This window comes from Brassica napus, chromosome A7, assembly GCF_020379485.1.
Source record: "Brassica napus cultivar Da-Ae chromosome A7, Da-Ae, whole genome shotgun sequence".
Taxonomy (NCBI): domain Eukaryota; kingdom Viridiplantae; phylum Streptophyta; class Magnoliopsida; order Brassicales; family Brassicaceae; genus Brassica; species Brassica napus.
In genome coordinates, this window is record NC_063440.1 from 11,999,689 (window position 1) to 12,017,403 (window position 17,715).

At 37.6% G+C, this 17,715-nt stretch overlaps 2 protein-coding genes, 1 long non-coding RNA gene and 1 pseudogene across 3 annotated transcripts; all 4 read left to right on the forward strand.

Annotated features, from left to right (window-relative positions):
* The first annotated feature begins 392 nt into the window (after positions 1–392).
* Positions 393–3,775, forward strand: LOC106433380 (annotated as a pseudogene).
* Positions 3,776–5,774: 1,999 nt separating this feature from the next.
* LOC111199452 lies at positions 5,775–6,970 on the forward strand. The gene is made up of 2 exons (XR_002653360.2): positions 5,775–6,597; positions 6,701–6,970. It is a non-coding gene; the product is annotated as an uncharacterized LOC111199452 (long non-coding RNA).
* An 847-nt stretch (positions 6,971–7,817) lies between these two features.
* On the forward strand, positions 7,818–10,653 carry LOC125576506 (pyruvate dehydrogenase E1 component subunit alpha-2, mitochondrial-like). Its single transcript, XM_048736732.1, has 9 exons — positions 7,818–8,589; positions 8,662–8,741; positions 9,054–9,063; positions 9,365–9,432; positions 9,635–9,730; positions 9,824–9,895; positions 9,986–10,039; positions 10,133–10,198; positions 10,287–10,653. Exons 1-9 carry the CDS (start codon positions 7,893–7,895, stop codon positions 10,329–10,331), a joined length of 1,188 nt encoding a protein of 395 aa, XP_048592689.1. The 5' UTR covers positions 7,818–7,892; the 3' UTR covers positions 10,332–10,653.
* Positions 10,654–13,514: 2,861 nt separating this feature from the next.
* On the forward strand, positions 13,515–15,170 carry LOC106433395 (probable galacturonosyltransferase-like 8). Its single transcript, XM_013874226.3, has one exon. The coding sequence runs from the start codon at positions 13,792–13,794 to the stop codon at positions 14,938–14,940; it is 1,149 nt and encodes a 382-aa protein (XP_013729680.2). The 5' UTR covers positions 13,515–13,791; the 3' UTR covers positions 14,941–15,170.
* The last annotated feature ends 2,545 nt before the right edge of the window (positions 15,171–17,715 follow it).

Genomic DNA, 17,715 nt, shown 5'->3' on the forward strand with positions numbered 1-17,715 from the left:
AAAGTAATAAAATAAAACATTATTAATCTTTCTATAATTTCGAAAATCAGTTTCCATAAATTGTTATTATGTAGATTATATGGTAAGTGATGTTAAATGATTTTAGACTTACCTTAAATTTTAGATCAAAATTAAATAAATAAAAATTAAAAATCATCGACCAATCAAATTATAATAATTTTCTTGAAACTTCACCTATGAACGACACGTCACGAGAAATCACTAAAGTGACTTCTCTTTTAATATATAGGGGGATATATTTCATAATCCCAATAATTAACAATTTCTACTTTCCATTTTTTTGGTTCTCTTTTTGTGTACTGTATATACCCAATAATAGATAACAATTTATATTTTCCATTTTACTATATTCTTTGATATACATATACTGTATGTTCTTTCTCCCTCTCCAGTCTCCTTCACACAAAACAAAATCTATCATGGCTGAAGCTGAGAAGAAGACTGCAACGGAGATGGAGAGGAAACTGAAGAAAGAAGAGAAGGCTAAAGAGAAAGAGATGAAGAGGCAAAAGGCTTCTGAGAAAGCAAAGCTCGCCCAAGTGAAGTCAGCAAAACCCAAACCAGTAACCGACAAGAAGATCAACAAAGACGAAGAGACTCCTTCAGACACTCCTCCTGGTGAGAAGAAAGGCTGTCTTCACAGATGGCCAAGCAGTACAACCCTTCTGCTGTAGAGACATCGTAAGTCTTCTCCCTAAAACCCTATTTTTTTTCCTAAAACCCTAGTTATACCCACCAGTTTATTAGATGATTTGTAATAACTCTGTTCCTTCTCCGTTCAACAGATGGTATGAATGGTGGGAGAGATCTGAGTTCTTCAAAGCCGAAGCAAAGAGCACCAAACCAAAGTTTGTGATTTCTTCCTCCTCCCAACGTTACAGGAGTCTTACACATCGGTCACGCTCTAACATGTGCGGTCCAAGACACACTCATCCGTTATAAAAGAATGTCTGGTTACAACGCACTGTGGCTTCCAGGTTTTGACCACGCAGGCATCGCTACACAAGACGTGGTCGACAAGGATCTAATGCGTGAGACAGGGAAGACCAGCCGCGACATTGGTCGCGAGGAGTTCTTGAAAAAAGCCTGGAAGTGGACACACAAGTACAGCGGCACGATAAAGACACAGCTGAGGCGTTTGGGGTCGTCTCTTGACTGGTCTCGCGAATGTTTCACTATGGACGAGGAGAGATCAAAGGCTGTGGTCGAAGCCTTCGTGAGGCTGCACAAGGAAGGTGTTATCTACAGAGGTGATCACCTTGTTAACTGGGACTGTTTCTCAAGAACAGCTAGATCCGAAGAAGAGATTGATCATGTTGAGATCAAAGGGAGAACGTTAAGGAACGTTCCTGGCTATGAGAAGCCTGTAGAGTTTGGTTTGATGACTTCATTCGCTTATCCTCTCGAGGACGGATCAGGAGAAGTTGTTGTTGCAACTACTAGAGTGGAGACGATGCTCGGCGATACCGCCATTGCTGTTCATCCTGATGATGCAAGATACAAGCATCTTCATACAAAGTTTGCTATGCATCCATTCAATGGAAGGAAGCTACTGATAGTCTGCGACGCAGACCTCGTTGACCCGGAGCTTGGTACTGGTTGTGTTAAGATCACTCCAGCGCATGAACAAAAGGACTACGAGCTCGGGAAGCTCCACCATCTGGAGGCTATAAACATCTTCACCGATGATGGTAAGATCAATAAGAACGGCGGGTGTAAATTCGAAGGAATGAAACGGTATGTGGCTCGTGAAGCTGTTGTGGAAGCTCTGCGTAGCAAAGGACTGTTGAGAGGTGTGGAAGAAAAAGACATGAGGATTGGTATTTTCTCAAGGAGTAATGATGTTGTTGAGCCTATGTTGAAGCCTCAGTGGTATGTGAGATGCAGCACAATGGGTAAGGAGGCGCTTGACGCTGCTGGTGACGGTAAACTCGAGATATACCAAAGCAGTACTCAGCAGATTGGAGGAGATGGTTAGAGAACGTGCATGACTGGTGCATCTCTAGGCAGATTCTATGGGGTCATAGGATCCCTGCTTGGTACGCTACTCTAGAAGAAGACCAGCTTAAGAAGTTTGGTACCTATATTGACCATTGGGTTGTTGCTAGTAACGAGGAAGAAGCTAGAGAAGAGGCTGAAGTTAAATTTGCTGGGAAGAAGCTGTTGGATCTCTCTCAAGATCCTGATGTGCTTGATACATGGTTCTCTTCAGGGCTGTTTCCTTTATCTGCTTTGGGATGGCCAGACCAGACAGAGGAACTCAAAGCTTTCTATCCAGGTTCTGTTCTTGAGACAGGGCTTGACATTCTTTTCTTCTGGGTGGCTCGCATGGTTATGTTGTCTATGAAACTGAGTGATGGGGTTGTTCCTTTTAGTAAAGTTTATTTGCATCCTATGGTACGTGATGCACATGGACGCAAGATGTCAAAGTCTCTTGGAAATGGTATTGATCCGCTTGAAGTTATCAACGGTGAGTCTCTTGCTGGTCTTCAGACTAGGTTAAAGAAAGGTAACTTGGATCCCAAGGAGCTGGTTGTTGCCAAGAAGGGGCAAGTGAAGGATTTCCTAATGGTATCCCTGAGTGTGGCGCTGATGCTCTTCGGTTTGCTTTGGTTTCTTACACTGCTCAGTCTTATAACATAAACATGGATGTTCAAAGAGTTGTTTGTTATCGCCAGTGGTGTAATAAGCTGTGGAATGCTGTTAGGTTTGCAATGATGAAGCTTGGAGATGATTATACACCTCCTGTGAAAACTATGTGCCCTGAAACCATGCCTTTTAGTTGTAGATGGATTCTTTCCGTGTTGAACAAGGCAGTGATAAAGACTGTGGATTCATTGAATGGTTTTGAGTTAGCTGATGCAGCCAATACTGTTTACTCTTGGTGGCAGTATCAGTTTTGTGATGTGTTTATTGAAGCAATCAAGCCTTGTTTCTCTGGTGAAAACTCAGACAGGACACATGCGCAAGATACTCTATGGGTGTGTCTCGAGACTGGCTTGAGAATGCTGCATCCGTTTATGCCTTTTGTTACGGAAGAGCTGTGGCAAAGGTTGCCTTCACCGAAGGGTTGTGAACGGGAGGCTTCTATCATGATATGTGAGTACCCGTCTCCCATAGAGGAGTGGACAAACGAGAAGGTGGAAGCTGAAATGGAAATGGTTATGGCGACTGTGAAGACTATTAGGACACTGAGAGCTGCTGAGTCTATGGAGAGACAGAGGAATGAGAAGTTACATGCGTTTGCTCTCTGTGGAAATATAACAACTCTGGAGATTATGCAGTCTCATTAGCTGGAGATCAGAACTCTTGCAAGTCTCTCATCTTTTGAGGTTGTGTTGAAGGGAGAAGACATATCATCTCAAGCTGGATCAGCTGTTGTTGAGACGGTGAACGAGAACCTCAAAGTGTATCTCAAAGTGGATGGAGCAGCTATAGACCCCGAAGCTGAACGTGAGAAAATGAGAAAGAAGATTGAAGAGATACAAAACCAAAAGGAGAAGTTGGAGAAGAGTATGGGTGTGAGTTGGTATGAAGAGAAGGTTCCTGCACACATCAAGGAAGAGAATGCAAGGAAGCTTGAGAAGCTTCTTCAAGAGTTGAACCTATTTCAGGAGAGTTAATCATCTTCTAGTCTTATAGACTTTTATTTTTCCTTTATAGGTCTTATCAAGGAACTTATAGTCATGACTTTATTGTGAGAAGATTCTGACTTTTTAAATGAAATTAAAATATTATAATGCAGATGATCAAACTTGATACCTCCTCCAAGAATTCAACCTATGTACTTTCGTTTATAGTCTAATGTAATAATAAGCAAAGTTAACACAGAACAATAGGTATGTGTTTGTTGTCTAATCAAACTTCTGATCTTATAATACCAAATATAAAAATAGTTGATAAAATATTATCTTAAAGACCAAAGACGCAACAAGTTAAAATGAGGCTTTGATCAGAGATGAACCTGGTCGACCTTAAACCCAATTCAAGTTTAAATCATGAGGCTTAATTTACGGTATAAGTGGTATTGGGAAGACTACACTTGCAAAACGTTTCTATAACAAGATCATCGAAAACTTCGAGGAACAACGACTTTTCATCTCAAACATTAGAGAAAAGTCATCAGGACAAGATGGCTTAGTCAACCTACAAAAAACTTTCATTACTGAACTGTTCCGTCCGGCTCCTGAGATAGAAGATGTTAATGAGAAGATAAGAGAGAAAGTTCATGAGAAGAAGATTCTTGCGGTTTTAGTCGATGTTTGATAGTAATTAGTAAAGACCAGGTTGATGTGCTTGTCAGTGAAAGAAGATGGTATGGTGAAGGAAGTCTTATAGTCATCACTACCAGAGATGAGGAGATTCTTAATAGACTCTCTGTGAACCAAAAAGTATGAGGTCAAGTGCTTGAATGAGGATGTGTGATCAGATTAGAGACATGGGAATGCAGATGGTTGTTGAAGAAAGCGGAGAGTGTCCTGGAATGCGAAGTAGACTATGGGACCGTGGTGAAATCATGACAATGCTGAACAACATGAAGGTTTTTATTCTATCTACTGCAATAGCATCATTTGTATTTGACTCCTATGCTCAATTGCTCATGATGTTGTTTTCCTGTCATGGGGATGACAGGAAACAACATCCATCCGAGGAATTGTACTAGACTTCAAAAAGAAGTTTGTAAGGCAGCCAAGTGCAGATGGCATAAGCTCTGTGTTTAGTTACATGATGAGTATATTTGTAAGATTTACATCAGAGGATGAGAGTTCTGTAATCACCATTTCTGTAGAACATTTTGTACTGAGGAAGTAGTTGAGACTTCTTCAGATTAGTCATGTGGAGTTGCAAGAAAATCTCAACCTTCTTCCAGCTGACCCTGCATGAAAGTGATGTGCAGTGCATTTGATGCTTTCTTTTGGCGCTAGTGGACCAAGTTTAGTTGTCGGTTTAGATTTGGTATACAAAACTCGAACCAAAAATACATGATCTATAATGGTATTTTTTAACTTTTAGATATATGTTATCTATCAAAACAGAATCACAACGTAAACCTAAATTTGATTAACTTGTGATATTGCCAAAATTTGAACATTTATATTAACTATGCTTATTAATATGTCACTTAAAACCTTAATTATTTAACTAACTCAACTAGATATTCTTTTTAAATAAATAAAACATAATTATACAGATTTTTTTTTAATATTGCAATCTAATAAAATTTTATGAGATCTTAAAAAAAATTATACATTTTTGAATAACTATATAAACTTTATAAATATCTAAATAATTAAATAATTCTGTGATTGTTATTAAATAATTATTAGACATTAATATTAATTTAATTTGAAATGTTATACACAATATAAAATTTATGATACTATATATATGGTTATTATTATGTAATACTAAATTTACTATATCAGATCTACTATATATATATATATATATCTCTTTTCTTTTGTCAACTTTTACTATATATATATATATATATGCCTTTTTGAGAACAAATATCTACTATATATGTCCAAAAATCTACTATATATTAACAATCATCTTAATTAAATTTTCTATAAATTAAATATACTAGGTATATATATCGAACATGTTGAAATCTTATATATATACTAAAAATCTAAATTAGTTTTTGAGATTTTATGATTTTAATAGTTTTCACTTGTTATCTCAGTTTTTCAATTGATATCAGCTAAATATAAAAGTTTTTTGGATTGCAAAAATAAATGCCACAATGTAAAAATACAATTTAATATTTATAACTCATTTCTACAAAGATATTGCTGTCAAAAAAAACAAAGATATTAATTTCAAATGGACTGATTAGATTAATGTTTTCTGTATATAAAGACATCCATACAACTCAAAGATTATTCATGTGCTAGTGCTACAAAGGTGAAGCTTGAACTCATAATATTTTTTCTAATTCGCTAATTACGTAGAAACTTTTTCACCATTCTGTTTCGATCATACCCAGTTAATATCTAGTATACTATAAGAATGTTAAACAATGAAATTTACATATTTCGCGGAGATATAATAGTTACATGAATGGTTTCTAAAATTTTTAAAGGTGTTTTCTTCGGCAAGTCTTAAACTGACGAAATATGAAGTATTCCTAGTTGAGAATCAGGATTTTACCACGTATATAGTTAGATTTGGGTTTGGATTAAATTAAAATGGAACTTAAATTTGATTAGATATATATTGTCATGTTGTCGTGCTCTATTTGGTTCAATCTTCAATGCATGTAAGTTTGAAATTATAGGAATTGTGAATTAAGATCTTTATGCAAAAAAATTTTCACCCGAAGATGTCAAAGTTACTTTCAAGAAAGTTATAATGTGTTTTAGTCTTTGGAGATGTTTTTTTTTAATTATTCTCTTTGTTTGTAAAATGAAGCTTCGACCAACTTCAAACCATGGATGGAGAGGGAAGTAAACCGAAAGCAAATATTGATGATGCGTATGCATATCTTAGGACTGTGAAGGATAAATTTCATAACGATCATGACAAATATGACAAATTTCTTGCTATTATGAATAATTTTGAAGCTCGGAGGTATGTATATTCATAGTTTCTGCAAAAAAAATTTAACCCTTGATGGGGTAACACTATAATTTTATTAAAACTAATTAGTTACAAATACAATCTTTATTTGTAGGATTGATAGGGCTCATTGCATAATAGAGGTGAAGGAACTATTTAAAGGACATCAAGACATGATATCTGGTTTCAATAAATTCTTGCCAGAGTCGTTGGAGATCTCTTGTGGCCCAACTTAGATAGAGGGTTTTACTATCCATCATTTTCATTTCGGATCTGAACCGACTTCGGTTTAGATTTGTTCTAAGTTGAATCTGTTCTTTCTTCATAAAGGAATCATGTTTTGGATTTAACCATTAAGGCTTAATAAAAATAAGGTTTCAAGATCTTTAATGTATCCAACTTTTTATTTATCATTCATGTTAACTCTTTAATCTAATAATCCAAGAACTCAAAAAATGATATTTCAAATCTTAAGAGAATTCAACAATTTATAGTATTATCATGTTGATAAAGTACATCGAGTTTTCAGAATGAAGTGAGGTCAACGTTTGATTTGATTTGGTTATTGTCTAGTTTCACAACAACAAAAAAAGAAAAAAAAGTCATGATATATATGCCATTGGAGTAAGATGCTTAAGGAATGAAAATTAAAATATATATGCACTTCAAGAAAAGCTAACTTTGAATTATGAATAAAAGCTTGTTGAGATTTTGAAAATGAAATAAGAGATTTGGGTCGTGCAAATAGGTTGAATGATTAAAAACTGCAGTCATAACCTTTCAGTTTTAAGGAACTACATGATCTTTTAAAAATTATAAAGCAGGAAACAGCTTGAGCTTTCTATATCACAACCAAAGAGTACCTAGTATCATAGTATGCTCCCAGTCCTACGGACTTGTAACCAACCATGTAAGAATCTTGGACGATGATATCAAAAAGCAACTCAAACTATTCAGTGTATTCACCAAGACACCAACTTAACATAGACAACAACAAACAAGTAGTAATTCTGAAAAAAAAAAAAAAAAAAAAAAAACAAGTAGTAATTCTCCATTTGTTGATTTCACCAGATAAATCCAAACTGAGTTCTCCTTGTAAACAGACGCAACATAATTTGTCTCTTTGTTGTCTTGACGGAAAAAGTTGACTTTCTATTACGTTTTGTCGAAATGACCATTAAAGGCTTTGACTTTAGAGGAGGAACCCTTCTTACATAACTTCTTCCCCTCACTTCAACCAAAAAAAAAAAAAAAACAGTTCCGATCTTTGAAAAAAAAATAAAGATTCCAAACCAAATCGGAGGAAGATGGCGCTATCACGACTCTCTCTACGATCCAACCGCTTCCTCCAACCGTCGACAACCACCGCCGCCCTACCTTCCTCCCTCCGCCGCCACGTCTCCACAGACACAACCCCCATCACAATCGAAACCGCCGTCCCTTTCGAGTCCCACCTCTGCGACGCGCCGTCGCGCTCCGTGGAGACCTCCTCCTCCGAGATCCTCTCCTTCTTCCGCGACATGGCTCGCATGCGCCGCATGGAGATCGCCGCCGACTCGCTCTACAAGTCCAAACTGATCCGCGGGTTCTGCCACCTCTACGACGGGCAGGAGGCTCTGGCCGTGGGGATGGAGGCGGCGATCACCAGGAAGGACGCGATCATCACGTCGTACAGGGACCACTGCACGTTCCTGGGACGCGGAGGGGAGCTGGTGGACGCGTTCTCGGAGCTGATGGGGAGGAAGTGGGGGTGCTCCAACGGCAAAGGAGGGTCGATGCATTTTTACAAGAAGGACGCGTGTTTCTACGGCGGCCATGGGATCGTTGGCGCGCAGATTCCGTTGGGGTGTGGTTTGGCTTTCGCTCAGAAGTACTCCAAGGAGGAGTTTGTTACTTTTACTTTGTATGGTGACGGTGCTGCTAATCAGGGGCAGTTGTTTGAGGCTTTGAATATTGCTGCTCTTTGGGATTTGCCTGCCATTCTTGTTTGCGAGAATAACCACTGTGAGTTCTTTTTTTTTTGTGTTTTTTTGATAAAGTTTGAATCGTTGATTGATTGAGTTTGGTTTGGTGTAGATGGAATGGGGACTGCTACGTGGAGGTCTGCTAAGAGTCCTGCTTATTTTAAGCGTGGAGACTATGTTCCTGGCTTGAAGGTGAGTCTGAATCGTTTAATGTCATGATCTTGAGTGTTAGCAATGTTATTGCATAGTAGACTTCTGATTAAATATGGTACGTGTAGGTATATAACGCTTTGCGCACTAACTGAGTGAGAAAGGACGAACCTTTTATGTGATATTTGAATCTGTTATACGTTTGGATTATGAGAATTAAAATGGTATTGTCTCCAAAATGTCTCCAAAGTCGTTAGCTTTATTGTTCAGTGGGTTCTATAGTTTTAACCAATAGTATTGTATTCTCTGTGTGACTTTAAAGCTATCTAATGACCGTGTTTTTGCTTTGGGTAGGTGGATGGTATGGATGCGCAGTGCCGGCTCAATAGGGAGTGCGGCCGGTGCGACCGCCCCGGGTCCGGTTCAAATCTTACAATATTAGGGGCCCTAATTATTTAATTAGCATATCTGATTTAGATTTAAACAGTATTAAAACAATGTATCACAATTTTTTCTAGTTAAATTATCAAAGAGAATATACATGTTAATTTGATGCTCGAGTCGAAATTTCAGAAAATTTTTTTACCAACGTTAAAAAATTAACTTACTATAGGGGCCTTAAAATTCTTTTTGCCCAAGGGCCCTTCTATATATTAAGCCGGCCCTGGATGCGCTGGCTGTGAAACAGGCGTGCAAGTTCGCCAAGGAGCATGCGCTCAAGAATGGACCTATTGTAAGTCTGTTCAATGCTTTTATCAAGTTTTAATTCTTGATTCCTTTGTTTCCAGTCTTTGGCTTCTCTGAAATGGAACATAATCAATATGACTCTTTGAGCTTATTTGTTAGCAACGCATCTATTAGCATATATTTGAATATTGTAATCGATTCTGCACCTAGTGATTTGACCCAACAGACCGTTGCTATTAACTTTGCAGGTCCTTGAGATGGACACCTATAGATACCACGGTCACTCTATGTCTGACCCAGGAAGTACCTACCGTACACGTGACGAAGTCTCCGGCGTGAGACAGGTTAGTTCTTTCTTTCTTTTTGTAAAAACACTGCTCCAAAGCGTCAGAAGATTTTAATAATGTAAAAGTTTCATTGGTGGTGTTACCTTTTAGGTGCGTGATCCTATTGAAAGGGTGCGAAAGTTGCTCTTATCTCATGACATAGCTACAGAAAAAGAGCTCAAGGTACTCTTTTTTCTCTACCTTCACATCCTCCACATACAAACATAATCATCATTTCCATATGCAAATGACAATCCTCTCTTGACTTTAAAGGACATGGAGAAAGAGGTGAGGAAAGAAGTGGATGACGCCGTAGCTCAGGCAAAGGTAATCTAATCTCATGGCTCTTTCTACCTTTGTCCTTTTTATTCATATATCAAAGCATTTTATACAAATTTCTTCTCTTTAAACTTGTTACAGGAGAGCCCTGTACCAGAGCCATCTGAGCTATTCACAAACATGTACGTCAAAGACTGCGGAGTTGAGGTACTGTCTTTAACTCTGCGGCATTGTAGTTCTTTGCACATAAGATGAATCTAGTGATTTATGCAATTTTCTCCGTTGGAATGTGCAGTCATTTGGAGCAGACAGAAAAGAACTCAAAGTCACACTTGCATAAACCTTGTTCCATAGGAGATGAAGGTTCTCAATAAATGCACTCACAATTCTTGAGTCTTGCTACCAAAATCATTTCTGGTTTACATTTTCATTGAGCCATTGCTTTTTGATTAAGCTTTTTTGTCATTTTTAAATACACTTCAACCACATTGTTACTGACACAGAAGCAATAAGCTTTGGATCTTGCGAGTCTTTCTCTATGTGTGAGAAATGATAAGAGAAGCAAGAAGAGAGCAGTTCAGAAAATATCTCATCTTCTTTGTATGTATTTAAAAGGATCGTGACGTGTGAGTTCAAAAATCATCAAGAACCCGTGTGTTTAATATCGTCATCTAAAACTACAAATGACACATTTATAGTTAAATAGATAAAATGGAGAGTAATATCAAAAAAAAAAAGATAAAATGGAGAGAAAAACCAACTTCGTCGTCGGTAGCAATAAAGCCTCATGAATTCTTATTATCTTTGCTTCTACTCCAAGTCCTTTTCTCATTCCCTACTATCACACACCAAATCCTACTGAACCGGTGAACTCAATGACGCACTCACTCTTTTAGTTTTCTTGTGACTACTAATCACCAATAAGAAACGTTGATTCATTCTCTCTTTTTTTTTCTTTCTTAACCCGGTATTTGTTTCTCCATATATACATAGGTGGTGTGAAATAGAAACCATCATGGATGTTGAATTGTTGTTCCTAACACCACCACGAATCACTAATTCATAAAAGTTTTGATCTGAATTCAAAGAGTAAAGCTCAGAGCAAGGCTAAGGCTGATGTAGAAACATGGAGCACATTAGGTTAATGTCGAAACATCCTCCAGAACTCGTTTGCTGTGTCTTTAAAAACATGGGTTGATCAAGGACTCAATCATTTGTTGTCTTTTGAAGTTTACTAATGTTTAAGAAACTCTAATTTTCATGTAATTATTTTATTTATGCTGTAAGAAACGGTTATGTATACTGATTTGGCCAGCGTGGGACATGCCGTGAAATTGCTCCAACCCATCTCTATTTCTGCCTCTATAATAGAGATTTCTATTTTTTCCTCTATTTATAGAGGAAGAAATAGCATTCCTCTATTTTTTACTTTATATTTTAGAGATTGCTATTTTAGAGGAATACATTGGAGCATATCTCACCTCTATTATAGAGTTCCCCTATTTTAGAGGTGAAAATAGCAAAATACATTGGAGATGGTCTAATAAGCTTCTGGTAATAATTCTAATAAAGTTGTACTTTGGTTGTAGCTAATGTTCTCGTGGAGTTTGAGGTAAACTTACATGTTTAGTTCAAGCTTCAACCATTTTTTTTTGGATCTTGTGAATTAAATCACAGCTTATTGGATTCTTATGAACCATCCTCTACATAGTGATAAGAGCCAAACAAACCATTGCCTTTTTTTGCAGATCCTCGAGATGGAGGATGTTTCGACACTTCAACATTTGTGATTGACACCAAGCAAATATCAATTTTTCTCTAAGAGAAGCAAGAAGAGAGCAGTTAAGAATGTCGACACGTGAAGACAAAATCATCAAGAACCCGTGTTTAAATTAGTTCTCTACAACTACAAATGACACACTAAAATTTTAAAAACAAATAAATGAAAAGAAGAACCTACTTCTTCGTCGGTAGCAATAAAACCATATGAATGCTCATGTCCCTACCACCTAACTTCAATTATTGTTGCTTTTACTACAAGTCCCTTTCTCATCCTCCACATCAACACACCAAACCCTAACGAACCGGTAAACTCAATGACGCACTCAACTCTTTTTTTTTCTTGCATTTTCTTAATATATAATTTGGATTTCTTGTAACTTACTAATCACTATCAAGTAACGTTGATTCATTCTCCCTTTCTTTAATCCGACATTTGGCTTTCTATAGGCCTTTAGGAACCTAACCATACTTAGTTTGACAAGTTTATAGAGTGTTCCAGTGTCTAACAAACAATTCAAGAATATTCCAAACGTATTCGACGAAAATCTTACATCGTGTTCTCTTCTCATACTCTAGAAAAAGTCCGAAGCACATCACATATCATATCACATCACATAGAAAGTGAACATATATAAATTTTCTATATATTATATGGTTACGTCGAGCAAGAGCTGCACTACCCAATGGGAATATTCGCTATAATTGGCTCAGTAGTCGCTACCAGCAACCCCATTTTAAAATACAAACAAGAGAACAAAATTTAATTTAATATCCTAAATGAAATCTTGCCGACAAAAACATTTATCCTTGTAAAAATTCGGATTTATGTCTTTCTTTTTTTCTTCCAGCTAAAATATACATTTTCCCTTTTTTTTAACTACGAATGAATACGCACGAGCGGGTGATACGCATAAAACCGGAATGATAGCCTTTTTTGGTCATGTTTCTATAAATTGTGTAAGATACGTTAAGTTTAAAAATCATTTTTAACTGATTGTGATATGTGAATGTTAGAATCTATAGTTTCCTTGTTTGGTTGTGCAAAATTTAATGCTATTTTCACCTTTTTATAAGGAAATCTTACATGCTTTTTCCTTTAACATTAGTTAGGAACTCTTTTTTTTCTCTAATAGGAACTTTATTCCTTGCTTGGCTGTACAAAATCTCATATTTATAGAAATTTGTAAAGAAAAAGGATATTATCTTATTATTTTCCCAAAAACATTATTGGGAAATATTTTCTGGGGTAGATGGTATTGCTTGCCAGTACGAAACTCGTATATTTTTTTGTAAATAAAATGAAAATTATTCTTTGTTCAACTGGCAAACCAGCATTTATTCACAGACATTTTCTGGTATCTCAATGCCATTTTTTCATAAGAATTATTATTACAAGCAAATATATGTGTGCAGCGCACGTGACAAGTTGTTTACATTCAACTTCTAATCTTTCAATCTCACCCGTCCAAATCGCCACAATGGAGCCCGTTTCACAAAAGCGAATCATCCAGCTGTTTCCCTCGACCTTCATAGCTGGCACTGTCTTAATGGGTCAAGACAAGTTTCCAAAACCAACCTTTCGTTTTCTCTACAGTACACCCTCCCGCAGAGGAACGTATCCAGTCTTATTAAACTCACGGTACTCACCGATATCTTGAAATTAACTTTTTTTAGTATGGGTTAATCAAAGTTTAGGGATTGCCTTTGTAAACTTTCCCTTAACGACTAAGCCATACTGCCTTCTCACGCGCTACTAACGAAGCGTGAGTTTCAGTCTCCTAAACGAGGAAACCAAATCATGAGAATCCAAAGTAGACATCTCATTTATAACCAATCTTTTTTCTTCTTCGACTTCCTCTTTCCTTATCTCTCCATCTCAGTGGAGAGACAAAGGAACATTCTTGAAATCTTTCCTGCACAATGCTAACTCTTTAGCAGATTCAAGAAACAAAGCTCAAATCTTTCTTCACACCCGCTTTGAATCTAAACGTGTTCTTGTTCTTGTTCTTGTTCTGATAATGCGGTCAAACGCCGTCGTTTTAGCGGCGGTCTTGTGTTTGTTTCTTCTACCACCGTTCGCCGTCGGGATACGTACCGGTCCGGGGAGGATCACGACCGTCAACGGCGGAAGAAATGCGTTTAGTAAACTCGGTCCGTTCATGGAAGCTCCGGAATACAGAAACGGCAAGGAGTGCGCTTCTCTAGTAAACAGAGAGAACTTCGTGTCGTCTTCCAACGACCCTTCTCTAGTCCACATCGCAATGACTCTAGACTCCGAGTATCTACGCGGCTCGATCGCAGCCGTCCACTCCGTTCTCCGCCACGCGTCGTGTCCAGAAAACGTCTTCTTCCACTTCATCGCGGCCGAGTTCGACTCAGCGAGTCCCCGCGTACTGAGCCAACTCGTCCGGTCGACTTTCCCGTCGCTGAGCTTCAAAGTCTACATCTTCAGGGAAGACACGGTGATCAACCTCATATCGTCGTCGATCAGACAGGCTCTCGAGAACCCGCTGAACTACGCGAGAAACTACCTCGGAGACATACTCGACCGGAGCGTTGACCGAGTCATCTACCTCGACTCGGACGTGATCGTTGTCGACGACATAACCAAGTTATGGAGCACTGAGTTGACCGGGACACGTGTCATCGGGGCTCCGGAGTATTGCCACGCGAACTTCACGCACTACTTCACTTCCAACTTCTGGTCAGACCCGGTTTTACCGGGTCAGATCTCGGGTCGGACGCCTTGCTACTTCAACACGGGGGTGATGGTGATGGACATGGTTAGGTGGAGGGAAGGGAGCTACAGGGAGAAGCTAGAGAAGTGGATGCAGCTCCAGAAGAAGATGAGAATCTACGATCTTGGTTCTTTGCCACCGTTCTTGCTCGTGTTCGGAGGGAATGTTGAAGCTATCGATCATAGATGGAACCAGCACGGTCTAGGAGGGGACAACATACGAGGAAGCTGTCGGTCTCTGCATCCTGGACCGGTGAGTTTGTTGCATTGGAGTGGGAAAGGGAAGCCGTGGGTGAGACTTGATGAGAAGAGGGCTTGTCCGTTGGATCATCTTTGGGAGCCGTATGATCTGTATAAGCATAAGATCGAGAGAGTTAAAGATCAGGCTCTGCTTTGGTTTGCTTCTTTGTCGGAGTTAGCTGATGATTGAAGCTTCTTGTGAGAGTGGTTAAAAGAAAAGTTTACATTTGTTTATTTTCATGTTGTGCGTTTTTACAGATACATTTGTTCAGGTGATTCTTTGATTTTGTGGTGTATAAATGGAATTAGAGAGGGAGAGAGTGAGAGATATAGAGGCTGTTGATGAACCCTTCTTTGAGAATTCTTTTTTCATTTTGGTGCATCTTCTTGTTCCTTAATAAAACTCATCTTGAAGTGCCTCTTGAGATTTTTCATTTTAGACCATTTAGGTTGTGTATAGAGAAGCTTGGGTGATAAGGAATAGATTGGTAATGAATATTCTGTCCTCTACCGCTATGGTAAGAGATGCCTAATCAAACCTAATCATGTGTGCATGCCATGATCGACCTTAAGATTTATGAGGTTTAAAACAATTATGGATTAAAGTTAGGACGATCTACACGTATATATATTTGGAATGGTTTGTGAAGTAGTTCAAATTTGAAGGCCAATGTGGATGACTGTTTCATTCGGTTGTTCCTAAACCGGGCTTGAGTGTGTGCATTATTTTTGAAACGGAGAAGAAGAATATGATCAGTGCCTAGGTTTGTGATGACAATATAAATAGGCTTTTAGCGATTGGTTTTGACTTTTGACATTAATAAACCTGGTGAAGGACGAAGGATTGGTCATATTTGTTTTCGTTATCAAAACCATGATTACAAACATGACATAAACACAGTGTCGTTTAGGGATTACTAATGGGCTGGACTGTGAAAGCCCAAATAACATTTTTTATGTGTCCATAACTATTTCGTTGTAGTTCACCGATGACTTTGAGAGTTATGGGAGATAAAGACATTGTGAAACGTGCGTTTAAAACGTTTTAGAAGAGTTATGACTTCAAAGCTTCTGTCGACGAGCAAAAGCCAGCTCTGAAGCAGGTATATTAGTATTTTTTAGTAATGTTTTTTGTGAAAAATAACCACTGATTCAGCTGCTTAAACATCAGAATGCAGCAAAGCCAACTACGAAAGCAAGTGGCATGGAGAAGAGAAGTAGTACTAACACTCGTGGAGTGAAAAGCAATGTGAGAGCTGAGAAACAACAAAAGGAAGTAATATCTCTCTCCCATGAGTCATGACCAAACTAAACATTGGAGGTTTGTGAACTTGCGCTAATGCTTTTTCTTCACGGTGTTTTCAGGTTTCCAGATCTGGTGCAGGACCTGTAGAGAAGCCACGCTTGCAGAAGAACCCTAAGGCTGGAGTATTGATGCCAAAACTAGGAGGGACTCTCTTAATCCGAACGCAAGTTCTCTTCCAGTATACGTACCTTACAAAGAGGATTTGCAGCATAGGTGTTAGGATAGTTATAATCGGTCCGGTTTTAGTATGATCTTTGCCACCAATGTTGTTCCATTTAGTGAAGAGCCAATGATCTTTTTGTTATATAGAGAAGTCTCTAGTTGTTAAAAACAAGCCTAACGTTAATATCTCTGAGGGATGGATGATGAATGGTTATAATTCCTGTGTATGTGTATAGAGTATAGACTATGAGAATCATACAGTTTGTTTTGAGGATGAGTCAGAGCTACCATCTTTGGCTGTGGTAATCTTATATCTTGAAAGATATTTGGGCCTTTGAAAAAAAATTATTCACGGTTTCGAAGAAGCAATGATAAAATTTTAGAAGTTATTAATTTCATTTATGTTTTTAAAAATTATAAATAAAAATTTGAGAAGTATAATTAAAATTTTAAAATTTTAGATCTTAATATATACTCCCTGTTTCATATTAGATGATGTTTCTGTTTGACCGCTCTAATTGCATATGCTAAAGCTAAATGCATAACAATAAGCTCATTATAGAATTTGGACTTAAGCCTAAACTGTTTCCTCGCATAATCATATGACAAAGCGTACCAAATTCCAAATTTTAATGTTTTTGTTTTCCTTTGAATTTGAATTTGACTGTATTGAATGAGATCCATAATTATTTTCCTTAGTTACGAGATGAGAGAGAATATCAATAGTCGATAATCATTTACGCAAGACTCAATAGTCGATAATCATTTACTATAAATTCATCACTCATGCAAGGTTTTGAACCTCACTCGAAATAAGAAAAGCTCATTTGAAGTGTTATTACTAATGAAAATGTTTGGATTCGGATGCTTCATGATGTTCGTCTCGTGTGTGGTGATGATAGTGCAGGCTGCGATAAGTCTCGCTACTGTCTTAGGATATGTTTTGTGCCCAAGTTGTAATCGATCGGGCTTATAAGTCAGATCTCACTATGAATTAATAAAAAATAATTTCTTCTTATTTCTTTAATCTCTCTTACTTATTTTTTGTGCTATTTACACATGACTCTATATTCCGGAATTGTTTACGTTCGAATTTTCCTGTTACACGTTCCTTTCTATAGTTGTTAGCTTCTCTGTTATTTGCACGTAGTCAATGTTGATATATGTTCATTAATTATGAGTTTGTTTATCTTTCAAAAAATTGTTTACTATAAGCTTTTTGAGGCATAAGCTTATAACCTCTTTGTATTGGGGATCATAATAGGCTGTGTAATCTCCTTCGCCAATAGTCAAACTCGCTATCTTGAACACTCTTCTAGAACCGAAACAACAAAAAACTGAAAAGCCAAAGAACTAAATGCTCATTGCTAGCTTAAACCATTATAAAAAAAGTTTACACAGAAAGTAATTATGATAATTAAATGTGATTTGGTTAATTCGAAAAATAATTGTAGAAGATTGATTAAATTACTAGTCTAGAAAAACAATGGTCTTCAG

Bases quoted from the DNA above. Each gene is read 5' to 3' on its own strand.
- LOC125576506 (XM_048736732.1), top strand. From the start codon at position 7,893: ATGGCGCTATCACGACTCTCTCTACGATCCAACCGCTTCCTCCAACCG. The intron at 8,590-8,661 runs GTGAGTTCTTTT...GGTTTGGTGTAG, and splicing joins TGTTTGCGAGAATAACCACT to ATGGAATGGGGACTGCTACG. The intron at 9,433-9,634 runs GTAAGTCTGTTC...TTAACTTTGCAG, and splicing joins CGCTCAAGAATGGACCTATT to GTCCTTGAGATGGACACCTA.
- LOC106433395 (XM_013874226.3), top strand. From the start codon at position 13,792: ATGCGGTCAAACGCCGTCGTTTTAGCGGCGGTCTTGTGTTTGTTTCTT.